Source organism: Rhinolophus sinicus, chromosome 15, assembly GCF_057876585.1.
Source record: "Rhinolophus sinicus isolate RSI-liver-muscle chromosome 15, RSI-T2T, whole genome shotgun sequence".
In the NCBI taxonomy this organism is placed as follows: Eukaryota; Metazoa; Chordata; class Mammalia; order Chiroptera; family Rhinolophidae; genus Rhinolophus; species Rhinolophus sinicus.
In genome coordinates this window covers 63,771,632-63,794,869 of record NC_142515.1, presented here as the reverse complement: position 1 = coordinate 63,794,869, position 23,238 = coordinate 63,771,632, and the positions used below count along the sequence as shown (strand labels likewise).

At 42.9% G+C, this 23,238-nt stretch overlaps 1 protein-coding gene across 3 annotated transcripts in view; it reads left to right on the top strand.

Annotated features, from left to right (window-relative positions):
- Window positions 1–23,238, top strand: part of VSTM4 (V-set and transmembrane domain containing 4) — a 102,118-nt gene that overhangs the window by 29,271 nt on the left and 49,609 nt on the right. For all 3 annotated transcript variants that reach the window (XM_088792124.1, XM_019730126.2, XM_019730127.2), the window contains exons 3-4: window positions 1,435–1,503; window positions 16,197–16,304. In XM_088792124.1, the coding sequence (XP_088648250.1) occupies window positions 1,435–1,503; window positions 16,197–16,304 (177 nt within the window). The remainder of the gene's footprint in view (window positions 1–1,434; window positions 1,504–16,196; window positions 16,305–23,238) is intronic.

Genomic DNA, 23,238 nt, shown 5'->3' with positions numbered 1-23,238 from the left:
GCTTACTTTGTTGGGCCATCAGAAAGAAATAGATCATTTATTCAATAGGCACCTATCAGCTGCCAGGCAGTCTGCCAAATGGTAGGGATATAGAGGTAGAAGATGCGGCTTCTGTTTTTAGGGAATTTAGGTTCTTATGAGAGAGGAGTTCTTCTCCAGTAACGGCAGACTAACATAGCAGACCAAAGCCCTTCTTCTGAGGACAATTAGAAAAGGTGAAAAAAAAAATCTGCATTTCAGTTTTCCTAAGTACAAATTTATATTTCATAAATACATTTGTGTTACATAATCACACAATTATATATGTGCGTATATATTTCAGCTACCCTACTTGTTCTCTGAAGGACAACATAGATAGATAATAGAAAGAAAGAAAGAAAGAAAGAAAGAAAGAAAGAAAGAAAGAAAGGAAGGAAGGAAGGAAGGAAGGAAGGAAGGAAGGAAGGAAGGAAGGAAGGAAGGAAGGAAGAAAGAAAGGAAGAAAGAAAAATAGGTAGATAGATAGATAGAGTCTTTTTATTTGGGTCTTAGATTCTCTTCTTTAGAGCTCTTCAGTGTGGTAGCCACTGACCACATGTGGCTATTTAAATTTAAATTAATGAAAATTAAATACAGTTACAAATTCAGTTTCTCAATCCCGTGTGGACTGGCCACGTGTGGATTGCACATGGTCAACAGCCCCCTGTACCAGGCTGCTGTACGTACAGTGCGGACATAGAGCATTTCCAGCATCTCAGAATATTCTGTTGGACCATATTTTCATTCCCTGACATTTTACATATTCTGTCAGTTTATTTTTAAGCTTTTACCAATGATTCTGTTACCCCTGTGCATGGAAACTTTTCATGGTTCCAGACTCTTCAGTACGACATTCAAGGTTTAACACAGTGTAACTCAGTTCTCTTTCCCTGACAGCAGGCACAGTGAATTCAGTGATCAACCACTGACAGACAGCAGACAACATAACCTCAAAAGCAGGTGTCTGCTGCTTTGTGTGACTGTCTTGCATGGAGAATGGTGCTCAGAGCGCTGACCCTGAGTCATCAGATGACCTCAGGATTCTCTATCTTGGATACCAAATGGTAAAATAATAATGTTTTGGTTCTTGGAATTCCCATTGGAGGACTCCTTACTTTGCACATGTATGGGGCAAGTGGGACTTCTATTGAACTGGGTCAGCTTTGCCACTTACTGCCTTTTAAACAGACACCTTAATTCTCCTCTCTGGTGCCTCCAGACTCTCAGTTGTTGTAAGTCATTGAACCTCTCCCTGGCATGTGAGTTTTGACAATTAAATGTGGTTTTGCAAGTGTGAAAATTACTTTATAAATTTAAATGCTGTATGTACCATACAGCATTATTTTGGATCGCAGTGTATGTCAGGTCCACAAGCTACTCTACTTCATGGTATGCCATTTCGTTTTTATCTTACAGTGATTTCCCTCAAAGCTTCTGAAGATTCATCCTTTGAAAAAAAGAAAGAGACTTGGGCATTTTTTGAAGGTAAAGCTTGCATATTTCTTTATTATAAGATGCTACCTCACTTTTAAATAGTAGAAAAGAAATAGAATAGGAGGAAAGGACCCTAACTTCTTAGTTTTGCCACATCAAGCTGTGTTCTTGCCCTAAACTTACTCAAGAGTAGGATGGGAATTTCTGGTGGTATCAGCCCACAGGTTTTGAAAGAGTAGAGGTGAAAGCTCCAACCTACATAATTTGGGGGGTTTTGTTTTGTTTTGCTCCAGAATTTCTATTCCCAGGTGATATTACAGAGAGATATTCAAGTAATATAAAAACGGAAAGTATATCCACTGTGACTTGTTTTATCTCAAGTCCTTAAGGAGTTTGAGATTCTGGAAGCACTTTGAAAACCTTAAGCGAGTGATTTTCAACCCATTTTAGAATCACTGCGGAACCTTTAAAAATCACTGGGGGATCTTTAAAAACGCTAGAGATTTTGGATGAGTTGGAACTTGTTGATGCTGTCCAGGTGATTCCAGCGTGTAGCCAGGGCCTTAGAGCCAGGCTGGTCCCAGGCCAGCAGCAGCAGCGCTACTGGGGAGCCTGTTACAAATGCACTGTGTTGGGTGCCACCCTCGCGTGCAGAATCAAAAACTCACCAATGGTGCCAAGCCCGCCCGGGGGTTGATGCCAGCTCCAACTTGAGCCTTGGAGCAGTGATTCTTAACAGGAGGCGATATTGCCCTTCCAAGGGACATTTGTCAACCTGGGGATACATTTTTGGTTGCTACAACTACCGTGTTTCCCCAAAAATAAGACCTAGCCGGACAATCAGCTCTAATGCGTCTTTGGAGCAAAACTTAATATACGACCCGGTATGGTATGGTATGATATGATATGATATGATATGATATGATATGATATGACATGACATGACATGACATTACAATATATTACATTACATTATATTATATTATATTATTATAGTAAAATAAGACTGGGTTTTATAATAATTTTTGCTCCAAAAGACACATTAGAGCTGATTGTCCGGCTTGGTCTTATTTTTGGGGAAACACAGTAGTATTTTGGTGCTACTGGCATCTACTGAATACACGGCAAGAATGCTGCTAAATAGCCTAGAATGCATAGGTCAACCCCCCCACGACAAAGAATTATCTGGCCCCAAATGTCAAGGGTTCCAAGACTGAGAAACCTTGCCTAAGAGTAAAATTCACAGACATTAGTATCCCAAAGTGTTTGAGGATTATGACCATAAGCAATGAAAGGATGTGCTTTGTGAGTTCTCAGGCAGAGCCTTTGATCAGTACAAACTGACTAATGTTGAGGTGATCAGGAAATTGTGAAGGATTACATCTCAGGAAGGCGTGGCATTATTGATGAGAATGACCTTGTCAAAGAATCCAAGGAGACATGTGTGCCTCAGGCCTTCACCATCCCCTTCAGTTAACTCAGCAGGCATGGTGGAAGCACAGCTTGCCCCAGGGGAGAGCATTTGGACTCAAATTCACCTTCCAAAAGCAAGTTCAAAGCAGTGGGTTGAGGCACTTTTCCTCTTAGAAAAATATCACCATAATTATGAACATCATTTGCAAACCATAAAGTGTCACCTAGGTAGGCCATTAAGATTTATACTTTCATTTAATATATATATATATATATATATATATATATATATATATATATATATATATATATATTTTTTTTTTTTTTTTTTTTTTTTCAGTTACAGTTGACATTCAATATTATTTTAAAATAGTTTTAGGTGTACAGTATAGTGGTTAGACATGTAATTTATGCAGTGATCTCCCGATTAGTCTAGTAGCCACCTGACATTATACTTAGTTGTTGAAACATTATTGACTATATTCTCTATGCTTTACTTTATATCCGCATGACTATTTTGTAACTACAAATTTGTATTTCTTAATCACTTTACCTTTTCACCCAGCTCCCCAAACTTCCTTCTCTCTGGCAACCATCAGTTTGTTCTCTGTGTCTTTGAGCCTGTTTCTGTTTTGTTTGTTCATTTATTTTGTTCTTTATATTCCACATATAAGTGAGATCATATGGTATTTCTCTTTCTCAGTTTGACTTATTTCACTTAGCATAATACTCTCGAGGTCCATCCATGTTGTCACAAATGGTAAGATTTCATTCTTTTTTATGGCTGAATAATATTCCATTGTATATATGTAGCACATACATACGTGTATTCTTTATCCAGTCTGATGGGCACTTGTATTGCTTCCATATATTGGCTATTGTAAATAGCGCTGCAGTATCTTTTCAAATTAGTGCTTTGGATTTCTTCGGGTAAATACCCAGAAGTGGAATTGCTGGGTCATAAGGTAGTTCTATTTTTAAAAATTTGAGGAACCTCCATACTATTTTCCATAGTAGCTGCACTAGTCTGCAATCCCACCAACAGTGCACAAGAGTTCCCATTTCTCCACATTCTCGCCAACACTTGTTTGTTGATTTATGGATGATGGCCATTCTGACCATCAGAATTGTGTGAGGTGATATTTCATTGTGGCTTTAATTTGCATTTCTCTGATGATTAGTGATGTTGAGCATCTTTTCATATGTCTATTGGCCATGTGTATGTCCCGTTTGGAGAAATGTCTATTTGGGTCCTCTTCCCATTTTATAATTGGATTCGTTGTGTTTTGGTTTTTTTTTTGTTGTTGTTGTTGCTTTTGGTGTTGAGTTATATGAGATCTTTAATATTAACCCCTTATCAGATGTATCATTGGCAAACATCTTCTCCCATTCAGTAGAATGTCCTTTCACTTGGTTGATGGTTTCCTTTGATGTGAAAAAACTTTTTAGTTTGATGTAGTTTCATTTGTTTGTTTTTTTCTTTTGTTTCCCTTGCCCGAGAAGATAGATCAGAAAAAAATAGCACTAAGAGCAATGTCAGAGAGTTTACTGCCTATGTTTTCTTCTAGGAGTTATGTGGTCTCGGGTCTTACATTTAAGTCTTTAATCCACTTGGAGTTATTTCTGTATATAGTGTAAGAAGGTGGTCCGGTTTCATTTTTTGTGTGTTTATCTGTCCAGTTTTCCCAATACCATTTATTGAATAGGCTGTGTTTACCCTACTATATATTCTTTCCTTCTTTGTCACAGATTAAGTGACCATATAGGCGTGGGTTTATTTCTGGGCTTTCTATTCTGTTCCATTGATCTATGTGTCTTTATTCCAGTACCATGCTGTCTTGATTACTATAGGCTTGTAGTATATCTTGGTATCAGGTAGCATGATACTTCCAATTTTGTTCTCTTTTCTCGAGATTGCTGTAGCTCTTCAGGGTCTTATGTGGGTCCATACAAATTTTAAGATTTTTTGTTCTAGTTCTATGAAAAATGCCTTTGGTGTTTTGATAGGTATTGCATTGAAGCTATAGATTGCTTAGGGTATTATAGACATTTTAACAATGTTAATTCTTTCTATCCATGAATATATGCTTCCATTTATTTGTATCTTCTTCAAGTTCTTTCTTCAGTGTCTTATAGCTTTCTGAGTGCAAGTCTTTTACCTCCTTGGTTAAATTTATTTCTAGGTATTTTATTTATTTATTTTTGATGCTTTTGTAAATGGGATTTTTTTTTTTTACTTTCTCTTTATGGCAGTTCATTATTGGTATATAAAAATGCAACCAATTTCTGAATATTAATTTTGTATCCTGCTACTTTACTCAATTCATTTATCAGTTCTAATAGTTTTTTGGTGGAATCTTTCAAATGCTTTCTATATAGTATCATGTCATATGCAAATAATGACAGTTTTACTTCTTCATTTCCAATTTGGATGACTTTTACTTCTTTTTCTTGCCTGATTGGAGTGACTAAGACTTCCAGAACTATATTGAATAAAAGTGGTGGAAGTGGGCATTCCTGTCTTGTTCCTGATCTTAAGGAGAATGTTTTTAGCTTTTCCCCATTGAGTATGATGTTAGCTGTGGGTTTGTTATGTATGGCTTTATTATGTTGAGGTATGTTCCATCTCTTCCCACTTTCCTGAGAGTTTTTATCACAAATGAATTCTGAATTTTTCAACTTTATGAATTTTCTGCATTCCTTGATATGATCATATGATTTTTATCTTTCATTTTGTTTATATGGTGTATCACATTGATTTATAGATATTGAACCAAACTTGAATTCCAGGAATAAAACCTACTTGACCATGGTTTATGATCTTTCTAATGTATTGCTGAATTTGGTTTGCTAATATTTTATCGAGGATTTTTGCATCTATGTTCATTAGGGATATCGGCCTATAGTTTTCATTTTTGTAATGTCTTTGTCTGGTTTTGGAATCAAGGTAATTGTGGCCTTGTAGAATGAGCTAAGGATCTTTTCCTCCCCTTGAATTTTTTGGAATAGTTTGAGAAGGATAGCTGTTAATTCTTCTTTGAATATTTGGTAAAGTTTACCTTTGAAGCCATCCAGTGAAGGACTTTTGTTTGTTGGGAGTTTTTTGATTACTGATTTGATTTTGTTAGTAGTAATGGGTCAGTTTAGATGTTCTATTTTTTCTTGATTCGGTGTTGGAAGATTGTATGTTTCTAGGAATATATCAATTTTTTTCCAGATTGTACAATTTGTTGACATACAATTGTTCATAATGTTTTCTTATAATCCTTTGTATTTCTCTGGTGTCAAGTTGTCACTTCTCTTTCATTTCTGATTTTATTTGGTTCCTCTTTTTTTTTTCTTGATGGATATGCTTAAAGGTTTGTCAATTTTGTTTATATGTTCAAAGAAACAGCTCTTGGTTACATTGATTGTATTTTTAGACTTTGTTTTGTTTATTTCCTTTCTGGTCTTTATTATTTTCTTCCTTCTACTCACTTTGGGTTTTGTTTGCTGTTCTTTTTCCAGTTCATTTAGGTGGAGGGTTAGATTATTAATTTGATATTTTTCTTGTTTCTTGAGGTAGACCTGTACTGCTATGAATTTCCCTCTTAGGACTGCTTTTGCTGTGTCCCATAGATTTTGTGTTTTCATTTTCATTTGTTTCAAGGTATCTTTTGATTTCCTCCTTGATTTTATTGTTGGCACATTCATTATATAGTGGCATGTTATTTAGCCTTTGTATGTTTGTGTGTTTTTCAGGGTTTCTTTCCTGTAATTGATTTTTAGTTTCATACCATTGTGGTCAGAAAAGACGCTTGGCGTGATTTCATTCTTCGTAAATTTATTGAGTCTTGTTTTGTGGCCTAACACATGATCTATCCTGGAAAATGGGAAAATGTTCTATATGCACTTGAAAAGAACGTATATTCTTCTGTTTTGGGGTAAAATGCTCTAAAAATATCAATTGAATCTATCTGATGTAGTGTCATTTAAGGTTGCTGTTTCCTTGTTGATTTTCTGTCTGGAAAATCTATTCATTGGTGTCAGTGGGGTATTAAAGTTATTTACTATGATTGGATTACTGACAATCTCTCCTTTTATATTGGTCAGTTCTTGCTTTACTTATTTAGGTGCTCCTACATTGGGTGCATAAATGTTTATAAGGGTTATATCCTTTTGTTGGATTGATCCTTTGTCATGTAATGTCGCTCTTTGTCTCTTATTATAGCCTTTGTTTTAAAGTCTATTTTGTGTAAGTATTGCTACCTCAGCTTTTTTTTGTTTGTTTCCATTTGGATGAAGTATCTTTTTCCATCCCTTTACTTTCAGCCTGTCTGTGTCTTTCGATTTGAAATAGTTCTCTTTTAGACAGCATATGTATGAGTCTTGTTTTCTTATCCACTCAGCTCACCTATGTCTTTTGATTAGAGCATCTATTTACATTTAAAATCATTATTGATAGATATACAGTTATTGCCATTTTAAAATTCCCATTTAAACTCCTTTTTTCCCCCTTTCCTTCTTCTTAAAGAAGTCCATTTAACATTTCTTGTAATACTGGTTTGGTGATGATGAATTACTTCAGCTTTTACTTTTCCAGTGAGCTCTTTATCGCTCTTTAAATTTTAAATGATATCCTTGCTGAATAGAGTAGTCTCAGTCATAGGTCCTTTCTTTTCATCACTTTGAATATTTCTTAGCAATCCCTTCTTGCCTGCAATGTTTCTGTTTTGAGAAATCTGCTGACAATGTTATGGGAGCTCCCTTGTAGGTATCTAGTTGCCTTTCTCTTACTGCTTTTAGGATTCTCTCTTTGTCTTTAACCTTTCCCGTTTTAATTATAATGTATCATGTTGTGGGCCTGTTTTGAGTTCATCTTGTGTGAGACACTCTGTGCTTCCTGGACTTGTATGTCTATTTCCTTCTCCAGGTCAGAAAATTTTTCAGTCATTGTTTCTTCAAATAGGTTCTGAATACCTTGCTTTCTCTCTTTTTCTGGTACTCCTGTGATATGAATGTTGTTATACTTGATGTTGTACCAGAGGTCTGTTAAACTGTCCTCATTTTTTGTTTGTTTGTTTTATTCTTTGTTCTTTTTGCTATTCTGATTGGGCATTTTCTGCTACCTTGTTTTCCAAATCTTTGATTCAATCCTCTGCTTCATCTACTCTGCTGGTAATTCCTTCTAATGCATTCTTTATTTCAGTTATTGTTTTCTTCACTTCTGACTGGTTCTTTTTTTTTTTGGTTTTTATGTGCTTTTTTATGCTTGCTATCTCTTTGTTAAAGTTAGTAAGTTTCTTGAGCATCCTTATAACCAGGGTTTTGAACTCTTTATCTGGTGGTGTGCTTGCCTCCATTTTGTTTTGTTCTTTTTTCTGGAGTTTTCTCCTGTTCTTTCATTTGGGACATATTTTTTTGTTTCCTCATTTTGCTGCCTCTCTGTGTTTTTACCTATGTTTTAGGTAGACCTACTACATCTGTCAGTCTTGCCAGGTGACCTTATGTAGTAGGTATCCTGTTGGGCCCAGTGGTGCAATCTCCCTGGCCACCTGCTCCGGGTGCTTCAGGAGTTTTTCTTGTGTGGGTTGTGTGTGCCCTCCTGTTATTGTCGAGCCTTGATTGCTATTGTCATGTCCATGGATGGGATTGACCCTCAGGCAGGCTGGCTATGGGGTTTGGCCACTTCCATAGCTTATGGGCTGCTGTGCAGGGGGCTTGCTTACTCCATGAAATGGGCTTTGCCCCAGCTGGCTCTGGTGCCTGCTAAGACCGTCCTTTGTGTGTGCCACTTGTGGGGCTACTTGGCTAGTGCTCTACTGTGGTCTAAAGCCAACCTCTAAGTATATTGGTTCTGGGTCCTCTTGGGAGGGGCTCCAGTGCAGGTCCAGGTCTGCCGCTGCCTGTGACTGGCCAGGGATTATGTGGTAGGAGCTACAAAGTGATCAGCAGTTGGTCACTGTCTGTGCTGGATCTAGAGACTCATGAGAGAGGCCACGCTGTGAACTGAGGATGGCTGTCTCCAGTCCTGGGCCTAGGGAAGCTCCACAAAAAGCCCAGGGCACCCTGAGGCCTGCTACCACCTGCCAACTCTCATATGGCTCAGGTGCTGATAGAGCCTCATGTATTAAGTGAATTAAGTGAGGAGAGGTCTCAGGGAGTCACCCGGGTAGGACGAGTGGTGTTCACCAGGTTAATGTAGATTCTGGTTTGGTGCCAGTGCTGAGCCTGGAGCTACTTAGCAAATGTCTGAGAGAACACTAAGGCCCGCTGCAGCCTGCCTGGGGCTCGTGAACCCCTGAGAGTTGTCCAATAAAGCGTGTAGCACAGGCTGGGCTGGCTGCTGGCTGGGAAAATGCCTCTGGTGTTGCATGAGTCAGATCACATGATGTCCCAGAGAGCCAGCAGGGTGGAGTGTGCGGAGCTCATCAGGCTAATTGAGACTCATATTTGGCCATCGTGGGGAGGGCTCAACAGAGGTAAGATGGTGCCCACCTGCTGGCTGCCCAGGAGAAGGGTTATACACAGGGAAAGTGGCGGCTATCTCTCCAGTCCTCATCCTGAAGTCATACAACTTTGTTTCTCCTTGTATGTCTGTATTCCCCTGAGTTACCATCCCTCTGCCGGAGCCTAGGGTGAGTGTAGCAAGTGAGTGAGTCTGTGTGTGGGCCCTTTAAGAGGACGTCTGGGTTTCCCGTAGCCTTCTGTCCCACTGGGATGGTCAGAATCCCCGTTGATTTTCACAGCCAGATGTTGTGGGGCTCCTTTTCTCAGCACTAGTACTCTGGGCTGGGTAGCTCAGTGTGGGGCTGGGGTCCCTCACTCCTCTGGGGGGAACCTGAGGAGTTCCTGAACCTGAGATATCCCTTTCGATTCTCAACTGCCACACACATGTGTGGGACCTGTTCTACATCTCTGACCCTCCTCCCATTCTCGATATGGCTTCTTCTCTATATCCTTAGTTATATACTTCTGTTCAGCCAGACTTCAGATGGTTCTCTAGGTTGACTGTTCTATAATTTAGTTGCAATTTTGATGTGGTCACAAGAAGAGCAAGCACAGCATTTATCTATTCCGCTACCTTGGGTCCCCTTCTAGTTATTGTTTCACTTTGAAATCATAAATATTGCGTTTCTCAGATTGTGTTTTACTCTGTGATTCTTTATAGTCTCAGCGTTTCTTCTGCATGCTTTGTAGCTGCCTTCATCTTTATTTGATGACCTTTGCTAGCAAAATAATCACAAATCCCCTCCCTTAGCTTTTTCTTCAGTGAATGCCTGTGAGGTAGCACAGAGATGAAAATGACCTGACTCCTCCTCCTAAGGTGAAGCAGTAGAAAAATTGATTGATTTAGCCCATGTTTCTGGAACTGCCTTATGACCCAGGCACTGTGATGGGTGGGAGTACGGTGATGTCCTGGGGGTGCCCTAAGGCAGGTCACTGGCGGCTGTGACTGCAGGAGCCCTATTTGTCATCAGATACATAAGGATCTCCCGGGGGTTGTTAGTAACCCAGACTCTGTGCTCCGCCCTGAGAATCTGATTATTGCATTTAGGAACAGATCAAAGAATTTGCAGTTTTTCAGGTCTCCGGGTGTTTCCAGTGCAAGTGGTCTGAGAACTGTGTTTTGAAAATACCAGGATACAAAGATGAAGACTTTATATGTTTGGAAGGATTATAGCATTTAGTTCCCACATGCCTTGCAATACAATTTATCTACAACACTTTGTGTAATGTTTTATAATTCACGTGTAGCTACAGAATATCAGGATTACCCACCCCCTCCCTAACTCTCTACACAATGTCTGTAGCCCAACATGCCCACTCTTCTCAACACAGAAAAATAGATCTCCTCTGAAAAGCAGAATTGGCATTCTCACTCTGTATAATGCCTCAGAGCAGCTGTTCCACAGTGCTCTTGTCCTATGATTTCGGCAGCAGCTACCTTGGGCCTTGCTTTTTTAACCCAACCACAAGCTTTGGTGAGGTCAAGGGAACAGATGAAATTCCCTGGGGCCAATTCCAGGCCTTTGGCCCTTTGTTCCTGGATGGGAGAGTAGCAGGAGGGCTTGTTGAGAGATATTCATCCTCCTGGGCTTAGTGGGCCTGGCTGTGCGCCCGCCCACAGCACAAAAAAGTCTTTGTTAGGCCTCTTGGTGAGATGCTGGCATGAGTTAACATCCCTCTGGGTTGTTGTGCAGGTATTTTACCCCAGCAAGATGATATTACAGGCTGGATGAAAAAACAGTGGCAGTACAGTTTTCTTCACAGAATTGCGATCTCCTAGGCATTGGCATTTACCTTGGAAATGGAGAGGACTGACACTGACTTTCTAGATTCAGTAGTTCGGGAGAGTTGGGTTCCTTCACTGTGCCGAGGAATGCTGGAGTTACCAGGTTTCAAAGCAGCTCTGAGTACCCCTCTAGGCCTCAGGTTGCCTGGCAACAGGTGCTGTCTGCCTTTCGTTGGGGCCACTATGCCTGGCCTGCTATGGCTTGGCTTTGTGGGAGGGCGTGAGCTGGCACACGGATGGATGCTGTACCCCATCTCAGCCTCCCTGCCACGTGAGCATCACTCCTGCCCCACCATCTGCTTCAGGGAGGCCTGAGCTGGGGCCGTGGGGGGACATTTTCTGCATGACGGCTTGCAATTGAGCCTAAAAATGACACTGCTGTCTTTGGAAGTCCAATGGCAAAAGACAAAACTGCAAATGAATGCAGGGAATATAAGAAGATTTTTAGAATTATTTTGTGTGTGCAGGTATATGTGGTATTTTAAGAGTGAATCCACAGATGTTTTATTAAATTTGGACCTGAAGGCTTGCTTGGATCCAGCTTCTGGACAAGCATTGTTTGACCTGGTCTGTTTTAAAACCGTTGAGCCAACATTTATAATTAGAGGGATAATGACATAAAACTTAAAGGAAAAGTTGGAAGACCTGGCAGCACTGGGCCTGCGAATGGCTGCCTGGAACAGAGCTGCGGGTGGCTCTGGCAGGCGGGACACAGCTCTGCTCTAGCTCGCTGGCAAAAGGTGGCCCCAGAATCATGGGAGTTTGTGACCCCAGCTTAAATGGCTCAGGGTTTAACCTCTGTTTGTAGAGAAAAACAGGGGAGGTGCTTTCAGTGTTTTGAGTAGATACAGCAAGGCTAATGTTTTTATGCAGCAAAAGAAATGCTTGGAACACAGACAAAAATGAGGACTTTGGGGGAATGCTCGCTGCCCAATCCAGGGAAACTCAGGGGTTCTTTCTGAGCTTTCCTTCTCCTGCAGTGTCACACGTATTAAGGTTCATGTACCTTCAAGAACACAACAGAGAGCAGGCACGATCCGTCTGAGGCCGGTGGGGACCCACGCGGGTGGCTGGTGCCTGCTGGCCAGTGTCCACAGCCTGAGGGCCTGCGTGCTTGGTGGTTAGCTGAGCCTTCCAGATTGGCCAGATGTTTTATGATTCTGTAGCTGCACTGCCTGTGGAGAGCCCCCTTTGTGGCATGTGGAGGAGGCTATGATCGGAAACCATACGTGGGCCTCTTGGAGCCCCTTGCCTCCTGCCAGGGAAGAGTAGGCCACAGATGTCTATAGTGTGCTTCTGGGGATGCTTGTGGGAGATTCTTGCCATGACCTTGTCCCTCCTTGGTTCCTGCATCCCAGAACCAAAGGGAGAGTTCTGATGAAGAGGGGAGCTGGCAGATCACGTCATCCTGCTCCAATCACACAGTAAATTCAGTAAGACAGTTTTTCCCCATTCTGAGAATAAGGCTGAAGCCAAATTGCCCTTGCATTTTGGCCCAGGGGCCCCCAGCTCCAGAATCCCTTTGAGGCAGATGTTGTGTCCACCTGCCACATGTCTGTCTGCCTGGCAATGTGACCACATCGTTCCCCATCTTCTTGTGCCAGAAATGGCTCCGCATCTTTGTTCCTGGAATAGTTTGCTCAATGGTGTGTAAATCCGGGATTGGTCATGTGTTCCCTAAGTTCTGGCCTGGCCTGTGTCCTGTCATGAATCCAGCTCTGTGACCTATGGTCTGCCCTTCAGAGTTTCATGTTGTTTATGTGGAAGCCTGAGCCTCTCTCCCAACTGACCACTCACAGAGTGCTCTCCATATTAATCTGCAAAGCCCACACACCTGAGACACAGGCGTTCTTGGAAAGGCAGTTTTCATTTTGGTTATGGGTGTTTGTTCCTGTCTCAAGCCCCTCAAGCGTCATGGACCTGCTCGACCCCTGTGCTTGGCTTGGCTCCCACCATCCTCCTGAACTGGCTTTCCCCCGGGGTTTTTCCAAGAGCTTCCTAGTGGGAAAACCTAATGGATATTTTCCAGCAGCATTTGATGTTATTAAGGAATCTTTGTTACAACGTTTTAGTATCTTGGCTTCTAGAATTCTCACTCCTGCCCCTTTTTCTGCTCCTATGATGCTCCCAGCTCCCTCTGTGGGAGACACTTCCTCATTCCCATCTACTTAACCCACTCTTTTCAGTATTAGTGTAGGTGCTGTCATCACCTGCAGCCTTGTCCTGTTGTGCTTTCTACTTTTTTTTGTCCAGGTTTCTAAGTTTCCCGGAACAGAAACGCACTCTAACTAGCTGAGGCAGAAAAAGAAAAAGCTGACTGAACTCCTGGGCTCCAGGGGCAGAAGCTGCACTGGGCTTCCGTGGGCAGGGGCTATGGAAGAAGAGTGGGAAGGAATCTTAGATGTCTGATTCCATCCCTTCTCCTTGCTCCTCTGTCATTGACCATAAGCCTCACCTGCTTCTCCAGGCTCACTGTGGAAGCCAGCCACCCCACCGCCCCTGGCATACTTGCTTTTTCAGTTTAAACAGCAAGCTAACTGCTTCTCCAGATCTCAAGGGCTTTATAATGGTGCATTCCTGTTGACTCAGCAATTCCATTTCTAGGAACTTAATCTTAAGGATGTAATGGGAGAGATGCATTAAGGTTTAAGCTTATGAATGCTCATTATAGAATCATTTACACCAATAATAAGATAAGTCACTTAAATTAATATGATAAACTTTTATCACATTTTTAAAAACAGTTCAGAATCAATTTTTGAAGAGAGCTTAATGAGATAGTGAGATTAAACAAAAAGCAAGATATGAAACTATGATCTTAATTTAAAAACATATATATACATCATAAAGTATACCAAATGTTAGCAGCTCTTATCACAGGGTGATGGAGGCTGAATACTTTGTTTCTCTCTCCATATTTTTATTCTCTATGTTTTTGCATTTTCTGTGTTATTTTGAATATGACGCAGAGCAGAGCTCCAGTCCTCTGGGCAGACCCTCTCGGCGCCCCCGGGCTGTGTCGGGCTCCTTCTCTGCCTGTTTCTGGTACTGGGCACACATTCCTATTGTGCAGGTACCATGCAGCAGCCTCTGATTTCTTGATGAGAGGACCTTTGGGTGTTCTTAGTTATAGTTCTTGTATCTAGGAGCATGCTGAACATGGCTGATAATAAATGTGTGTTGCCTGAAGAAACTTAAGTCAGCAGAGAAACGTTTTTGCTAAGTTCAAACATTTGTCGGGTTCACACATCTGTATCTTTTTGCTGCATATAGAAGATTAAAATAAAACTTTTGGGTTCCCTTTCACTTTCCAAGCATTTTATCAATCAGACTGGTGATAAGGTTGATCACTGGAGTTTAAGAAATGGATGGATATTGTTATGGGCTGAATGTTTGTGTCCCCCCCGCAAATTCCTATGTTGAAATCCTAACCCCTAATGTGATGACGTTAGGAGGTGGGGCCTTTGGGAGGTGATTGGGTCACAAGGATGGAGCCCTCACGGTGGGCTTAGTGTCCCTGTGAGAGGAGATGCCAGGAGAGCTTGTCTGGTGTCCTCTGTCCTCTGCCATGGGAGGACGTCAAGAGAAGCCGTTTCCAAACCGGAAGAGAGCTCTCACCAGACACCAGATTGGCCAGCGCCTTGCCCTTCTGAGAAATGTTTGTGGTTTAAGCCACGCATTTTGTTATACTAGCCCAGACTGATTAAGACATACATGAACATGGTTTAACTATTCAAACTTAAAATTTATTTTGGGAAAGTTGTAGCTTAACATGTATTTCTAAGAAATAACACAGAGCGATAGCTCCTTTCCGTCAGTTTGTACCCTTGACCAGTGGTGACATCTTGCAAAACTCCAGTGCGATATTGCAACCAGGATGTTGACATTGATACAGCCAAGACAAAGAACATTCCCATCCCACAGGGTCCCTTATAGCCGAACCCATTTTTTCCCAGCCCCCACTCTCTCTTAAACCTTTGGCAACCACTAATCTGTTCTCCCTTTCTATAATTTTGCCATTTCAAGAATGGTATATAAAGTAAACATTACATAAAATAAAATCATACAGTATGTAACCTTTGGGGATTTCTTTTTCTTCTTCACTCAGCATAGTTCTCTGGAGATTCATCCAGGTCGCTGCATATGTCAGTAGTCTGTTCCTCTTTATTACTGCATAGTGAGTTCTCCCCTGTGTGAGGGACGACAGTTGTTTTAACCAGGCCTCCACTGAGGGACATCAGGGCTGTTTCCAAATTGTTGGCTATTATGAATAAAGCTGCTCTAAGTATACATGTGCAGGTTTTTGTGTGAACTTAAGTTTTCATTTCTCTGAATAAATGCTGCGGAGTGTGCCTGCACGGTTGAATGCGGGTTGTAGGTGTGTCTTTTATGAGACTGCGGTTGTACCATTTTACATTCTCACCAGCAATGTCTGACTGACCCAGTGAATCTACACCCTTGCTGTTGTCATTTGGTATTTTTACTGTTCTTTATTTTAGCTGCTGTGATAGGTGTGGTAGATCTCATTATGGTTTAAATTTGCATTCTTCTAATGGCTAAGGAAACTGAACATCTTCTCATGTGCTTATTTGCTGTCTGTATATTCTCTTTGGTAAAATGTCTCTGCATGTTTCTGCCCATTTTCTAATAGGATTGTTTATTTTTTTACTGTTGAGAGTTCTTTATATTCTAGATACTAGTCCTTTGTTTGATTTGTGATTTACAAATAGTTCCTCCCAGTTTATAGCTTGTCTTTTTTTCCTATTCATGTGGGTATTTACAGAGCAAAAAAATTAATTTGATGAAATCAAATTTATCAACTTTTCCTTTTTGGATAGTGCTTTTGGTGTCAAGTCTGAAAATTCTCTGCTTAGTCCTTGATCCTAAAGATTTTTTTCCTGTATTTTTTCCAAAAGTTGTCTAGTTTATATTTTGCGTTTAGGTTTGCAGTTCACGTTGAATTGATTTCTGTACAATGCATGCAGTTTCCTTTATCGGTGCATCTCTTCTGATGTGGGCTGTCCTGACACTCACCCGCTGTGCCCCTACCTTTCAGATCTGTATGTGTACGCCATGCTGGTATGCTGTGTGGGCATTCTCAGCGTCCTGCTCTTCACCCTGACAATCATCTGGCAGTCTGTGTTTAACAAGAGGAAGTCCAGAGGTAAGAGAACAGAGAAGTCATGTCTGGAATGGGAGCACAACCAAACTGCAGACAGTGGAAGAACGGTGGGCAGAATATCAGCTTGGTTGAAAAAAAACGCATCCTGAATCAGGGATTGTTTGCCTGTGACTAGTGAGCGAAGGGAATGAGATATGTCCCCTTAGACACTGCTAAAGTCAACTGTGATCACTGTTGACATCGTTTAAATTCCCTTTTTTTCTCAAATCCCATCCTTTGTTTTAAAGGCCCTTACCTCTGTCATTCTTCCAGAAGAGGCTGTGGGTCAGCTGACCCTGGGTTTGATTATGGCTCTGCCATGCAGGACTAAATTTTTAGATACTCTCCTTAACCACTCTGAATTTCAGTTTCCTCATGTATGAAATGAAATGTGATTGCTGCCACCTTCCTTAGCTTGAAAGTTGTTGGAGTGTTCCTAATTTAATGATGTTAGCCGGTGCTGTGCCCGGCAGGCAGGTGGGATGGAAAGGTTCCCCTCCCTTTTCTTCCCATCCAGTCTGAGTGGTCACTTTTTCTCGTTGGTGTCCCTGTTTCCCTGGACTGTCCCCAGCCCCTTCTCACTTTACTCTTTCTTCTTAGAGACCACGGTTCTTGTGATTCATACTTCCCTGCTCATGCTGTCTGCTTTCTGTCTCTAGCCCCTCCTCTCCCCAAGCTTTGCTGTCACATGTCCACCAGCTCGTGTACATTTCCTCTGAGATACCCTTCTTGCAACCCCTTCCAGAACTTCCAAAACAGAGGGGATGCTGTAGCTCCTAGAGATGACCTGGTAAGAGCAGGACTCTGGAATTAGACCACTTTGGTTCAAATGGCGACTCTTCACTTACCAGCTAATGACTTACTTGCATCTAAATAGTGGGGGAAACAGCAGTAGACCAGCGTCACAGGACTGTTATGAGGATTAGGTAAACAAACAGCCTTAACCTATTCTGGCTCCTTGTCAGTGTCCTGTATGTATGATGACCTATGTTTATAGTTATGCATGGTAATTGTTACTATTAGCCCAAGGTAATAATGCTGGGAAGTGTTAGATTTGGTGGTCACAGCTTAAGGGGACAGTGAAATAGGGAAACTAAGCTGTGTTTCCAGAGAGGACTCTCCCCAGAGGTGTGAGCAGGGCTAAGGGAACTGGGGAGGAAGGGCGAAGGAGACACTCAGGAACCAGAACCTGTGGGAAGCTGTTTCTACCTGAGACCTTAGGGGAGGAGCAGGTCCTGGAACTGGTAAGAACTGCAGCTGTGGGAGAAGTGTCACCAACAGGAGCCTTGGAAGAGGGACTTGGGCAATGCCAAAGCAGGAGGCAGCAGGAAGGGAGACTGGAGCATATGTTCCTCAGCCCTTCCCCTCACCCCCTCTTCCAGGATGTTGCTTTGGTCCCACCAATAAGAAGCCACAGGGCAGAGCACAGAAGTCAACCTCTAGGGGCCTAAGCAGGGTGGAGAAAGGTGGGCGGAGATCCAGAGGGGTGTGTAGAGACGCCTGGCACACTTAGCACCTCAGATGGCATGAGGGCTGTAGCCAGGTCTTTCCCCTGCCCGGCCTGCACCCTTCCCACCAGGCTCTGTGTGTGTCTGTGCTACACTCTGAGATCCTTCCTCTGTGGTGTCTGCTCACCTCACCAACAAACCCTAGGCTCCTTCCATGAGCTCATGGCACCTGTTGCACTTGTGCAAAAGCATTTGCCTCCCTTCAAGAGGACACTGTGTAAGTCAGGGACCATGCATCTGATGCATTCCTCTTGGAATTTGGCTCATGACAGCTGCTCAACAAATGGTACACAAATGGATTTGTTTTCCATCTGCTTGGCTCCTAACTATGGGAGTTCAGAAGCCACGTAGGCAGTCTCCAAGCCTGTTTTGCTCTAAGACATCTATGCCTGGGCTCGGGCATGGTAGAGAATCTGCCCCGAGTTGCAGGCTGTGTTAGGCCTCAGGCAGGATGAGGAAGACAAAGCAAGACATCCTTCTTCTCTAAACTCAGCAAGCGCAGACAGGACACATGCTCCAGGACTCACACAGCTGCTGAGACCCAGTTCCTAGATGCCCTCATATTCCCTGGCGTGGGCTCCAGACGGCCTCTTGTGCACCTGTGCATGGCGTCCAAAAGCCCTACTGAGCTGTCAAGAGGTTTGCCGGAACCTTTGCTGCGGGGCAGAGCCCTCGCTGGCTCCTCTGTGTTCTCATGTAATCCTCACCACCCGTCTTGGATGATGGCACAAATCTCTCCCACTGGACAGAGAGCTCAGCTAAGGAGCTTGAGGAAGCCCTGAAATAGGGAGTGGCCAAGCCCAAACCCAGCCCAATCCCCAGCCTCCCATATTTCTATGCAAGGAAACCTCACCCATGTGGGGGCTGACTTGGCCAAGGAATTTTCCTTCAGGCTTCCGTGGTGGTTGTTGTTAAGGTCCTTCATACCTCCTGCAGCTCCTTGGCAGCTTGGATTTGGTCTACTGTGACTGCCACCAGCAGGCTGGCATTCTGTAGCCCTGGCAGGACAGGTCCTGCCCCATGGGGCCCTAGGAGCCAGGCCTTTGGTCCCATCCACATTGTGGGATCACAGAGGATTGTGTATGGTGGCCTGGTGTTAGCTCAGACTCAGTACACCTAGGCAGGCCTGAGAATTTGCATTTCTAATAAGACCCCGTGTGGTGCCACCACTGCTGGTGTGAGGCCACACTTTGAGTAGAGAGGCCTTAGAGCCAGTTCTTAACTCTATCCTACCCAGAACTCTATTTTACAACTAATATATTGAAATAATCCCATTAATATCTTGAAATGAAACATGTAGATAAGATATGCTACCTGTACCCACAAAAATCAACTTAATGCTCTAATTATAATACTAAGGAGAAATAAATGGAAAGTAGTTTATAACACAATGAAACAAATTTTAGTATTGCATTTCTTCTTTTGAATAAGTTTGAATTTCAGAGAAGATACTATTTCTCTATATTTGAAAGGATTTTACATATATATGTATATATATTTATATATTACATTTATATGTAATATACCTACATGATATATATTAAATGTCTATACAGTCATGTGCTGCATAATGACATTTTGGTCAATGATGGACCACATATATGATGACAGTCCCATAAGATTATAATGGAGCTGAAAAATTCCTGTCGCCTCGAGATGTCGTTGTGCAATGCATTAGTCACGTGTTTGTGGTGATGTTGGTATAAATAAACCTACTGCCCTGCCAGGTGTGTAAAGTATAGTGCATGCAAGTATATCTAGTACATAATACTTGATAATGATAGTAAGCGACTATGTTACTGGTTTATGTACTTACTATACTAATACTTTTAATCATTATTGTAGAGTATACTCTTTCTACTTATTAAAGCAAATAGTTTGCTGTAAAACAGTATGCCGTGTTATGCTGGCTCATACATCTCCTGTTTACCATGTCTCTTGATCTTGATTTAATCTCCTGTTTTATAAATGTCGTGTAGCCTGAGTGTACGGTGTTTATAAAGTCCATAGTCGTGTGCAGTCATGTCCAGGCCTTCACACTCGCTCACCACTCACTCATTGACTCACTCAGAGCAACTTCCTGTGAGCTCCATTCATGTAAGTGCCCTATACAGGAGTTCCGTTTTTTATCTTTTTTACCGTATTTTTAGTGTACCTTTTCTGTTTACATATATTTAGATGCACAAACACTTACCATTGTGTTCCAGTTGCCTACAGCATTCAGTACAGTAGCGTGCTGTGCAGGAGCGAGAGGCTGTACCACACAGCCCAGGTGTGCAGTGGGCTGTGCCATCTCAGTCTGTGTCCACGCACTCTGTGACATGCGCACTCTGGCGAAATTGCCTAACGACACATTTCTTTGCCCATATCCCGGTTGTTAAGCAGCACATGACTATATATTACATTTATATGTATATATATATATATATATATATATATATATATATATATATATATATACATATATATGTATATATATATAATATTACGTTTCCATATATATATATATATATATATATATATATATGCGCACACACACACACACACATATATATATATATATATATATATATATATATATATGTATATATATATATATATTTATGTTAGACATAAAGGCTAAATAAGTACCTATATTTGTATAGAAAGACTCAATATGCATGTGACAGGGATAAGTATAGGCTGACGTAGATGTGCCTTAAAGTTCAGGAGTGGCACTGCTCATAGTAATAAGAATTCTAAAATCCCAACTGTTAGTAAAGTCTCAAATATGAAAAGTACATTATTTGCCTGATTTTCACACCATTTAAACATTCACTGTGTATCAAAAGGAGGCAAAAACCTACCTTGTGCTTATATGTAAAATGGATTTAGGTCCCAGGCTCTGATGAACAGGCTGTTTTTTTCTCTACACGAATGTCGAATGTCAGGAGGGTCATTCAGAGGCGCATGGGGCAGATCTTCGTTTGTGGACTGTCTCATACTGCTGGGTGTCTAGCATGCCTGCCCTCTGCCTACCAACTGTCAGCTACTGTCCTCAATCAGTGTGACAATCAGACACATCCCCAGGGAGTTGCAGTTGCCCCAGAGAGGGTAGGACCATCCCACTGAAAACCTTTGAGTTTGAACAGGCTTTTCCCAGGTCTGAGGCTCTGCCCTTTGAGTTGGAGGAAACTGAGTCTTCAGGAAGCCCTGGGGACAGGCCCAGTGGGGGTCCGTTTCCATCCTAATACTCTCTGTGGTGTGTAAGTTGTTTTATCAGATCCCAGTTCAGAGCTGTGGAAGTAGAAGCCTGCAGAGTGCAGGTGAATTGCTCAAATACTGCACAGGACCCCAAACCCAACCCCTCCAGTTCCAAACCCTGTGCCTTCCTCTGTAGGACCTCAACAGAAGCCATCCTCAGAGAGGATGCAGGTTTTGGAGGGTTCCATTGCCTTTGCCGTGCCCTGGATGGCAGCCCATGGCTCAGAACTAGTGGTGTTCCAGCAGCAGGCCAAGTCTCCACTGATGCCTGGACCACAGGGCCCTTCCCAACTTGTTTTCTTAGTGAAATTTAAAACAAAAATGATCTGCATGGATGGAGGGGAGCCAATAAGTATGGCCTTGTCTTAGGTTGGCCAAAGACCTGTCCTGGTTCTGAAGACGTGACTTAGAGCTGTTCCCTTTCCTGTCACTGAGTGAGCTCTTATCCAGAGCGCACACACACTGCTAATCCCAAAATGTTCCAGGTATCTACTGCTGCATAAAACAACCATCCCAAACACAGTGGCTGTAAACCTTGATTTGCTCAAGATCCTTCAGGCTGGGCTGGGGTCAGCTAGGCAGTTCTGGGGACAGTCATTTGCAGTGTCCACATGGCCTCGGTCATCTGGAACTGATGGGCACTGGAGATCCAGGATGGCACCACTCTCAGCCCTGGGCCCAGCCTCACACAGACGGGGCATCAAGGCCAGCAACATGGCTGTCTGTCTCTCCTTCCTCTGTCACCAGCAGGGTGGTTGGCCAGACCGCCCTACTTGGTGACTCCAGGATCCAAGGGCAGGCCTAGACTGGACACTGGCACAGTTGTCACTCTGCCACATTCTACTGGGTAAAGCAAATCACGAGGGTAGCCCAGACATGGGAGAGGAGGAAAGTCCACTTCTTAGTGGGCAGAGTGACAAAGAATTTGTAGGAAACCTTGACTGCTGTCTCTGCCCACTGCCTGACTGAATGTCTAGCTCGGGGCTGAGTGAGAGGTTCGTCCCAGTCACTCAGGTGGCTGGGACATAACTGTGACCACTGTGGCCCTGAGGACTGTGGTGCTGTGCCATTCCTCAGGCAAGAGCTCGTTCCCAGGGAACACTGCACCATTTGTGCCCAAGCAGGGGTGGGAAGGAGTTGGGGGAGGGCATGGCAACAATTCGAAGTAGCAGGTTTCAGTGGGTGCCAGAATAAGACCAGGGACAGGGCACATCCCGTATGTAGGGCTGCACCCAGGAGGCTGCTCCTTACATGGTTGGTATGGAACTTGTTGGGGGCAGTCAAGCATTTGTGGGCTATACCACATGTGTCCAAATAAAAACCAACAGTACTCTTATACCAAAATATAGCATATTCCTGCATTTAATGCATCACAAGAAACTTACATCATTTGATTAAAACTATTAATATATAAAAACTGCTTAGAACAGTGCTTGGCGTGTGGAGGGCCCAGGCCTTACCAGGGACCAATAGCAATACAGACCCCCTTGTTATATTGATGGTTTCTGAGTTTCTTATGCAGGTGTGTGTTTGTTTGGCCTCTTGCATCCTGACCAGACAGGAAAACCAGCCCCATGTCCTGTGTGGGAGCCACAGAGCACCTGGGTTTTCAGGTTGCTCACACACACATGGAAAGCAGAGGTGAGCCCAGCACTTGTTCTCCACTCCCTCAGCAACACCTGTCTGAAAACGTGCATCCCCACTCCTCATGTGACCCCCCCCCCCGCCATGGGGCTCTGAGATAAACAAAGCCCAACCTAGAAACCAGGACACCGGAGGGCCAGCCCCCTTCTCTGTCTCAGCCTCCCTGCCGCTCTGCCTTCACCCCTGGCCTTACACTGCCTTGTTTTCCTGGGGCGCTCATTGTTCCCAGGAGCTGGAGTTAATGGCACCATGTGTTGCATGCCAAGCACAAACATGCTTTCTACTCCTCTCCCAAGCTGTGACTCTCTGTCCTTGCTCTTTGTTGATGCAAAGGGCCCCAGAACTGCTTCCTAGGGCCTCTACAGCTCAGAATCACCCTAGAAAACCCCAGCCCTGGTGGCCCAGGGCTGAGCCCCGAGTTATTCTAGTACTCCTCAAGCACACTGGTTTCCAAAGGCCTTTGCTTCTTGGGACATTAGTCCAGACTCACTGCTTTGAGTGGCCGCAACAATCTGCCAGTGTTTGAGCTTTTGAAAGGACAG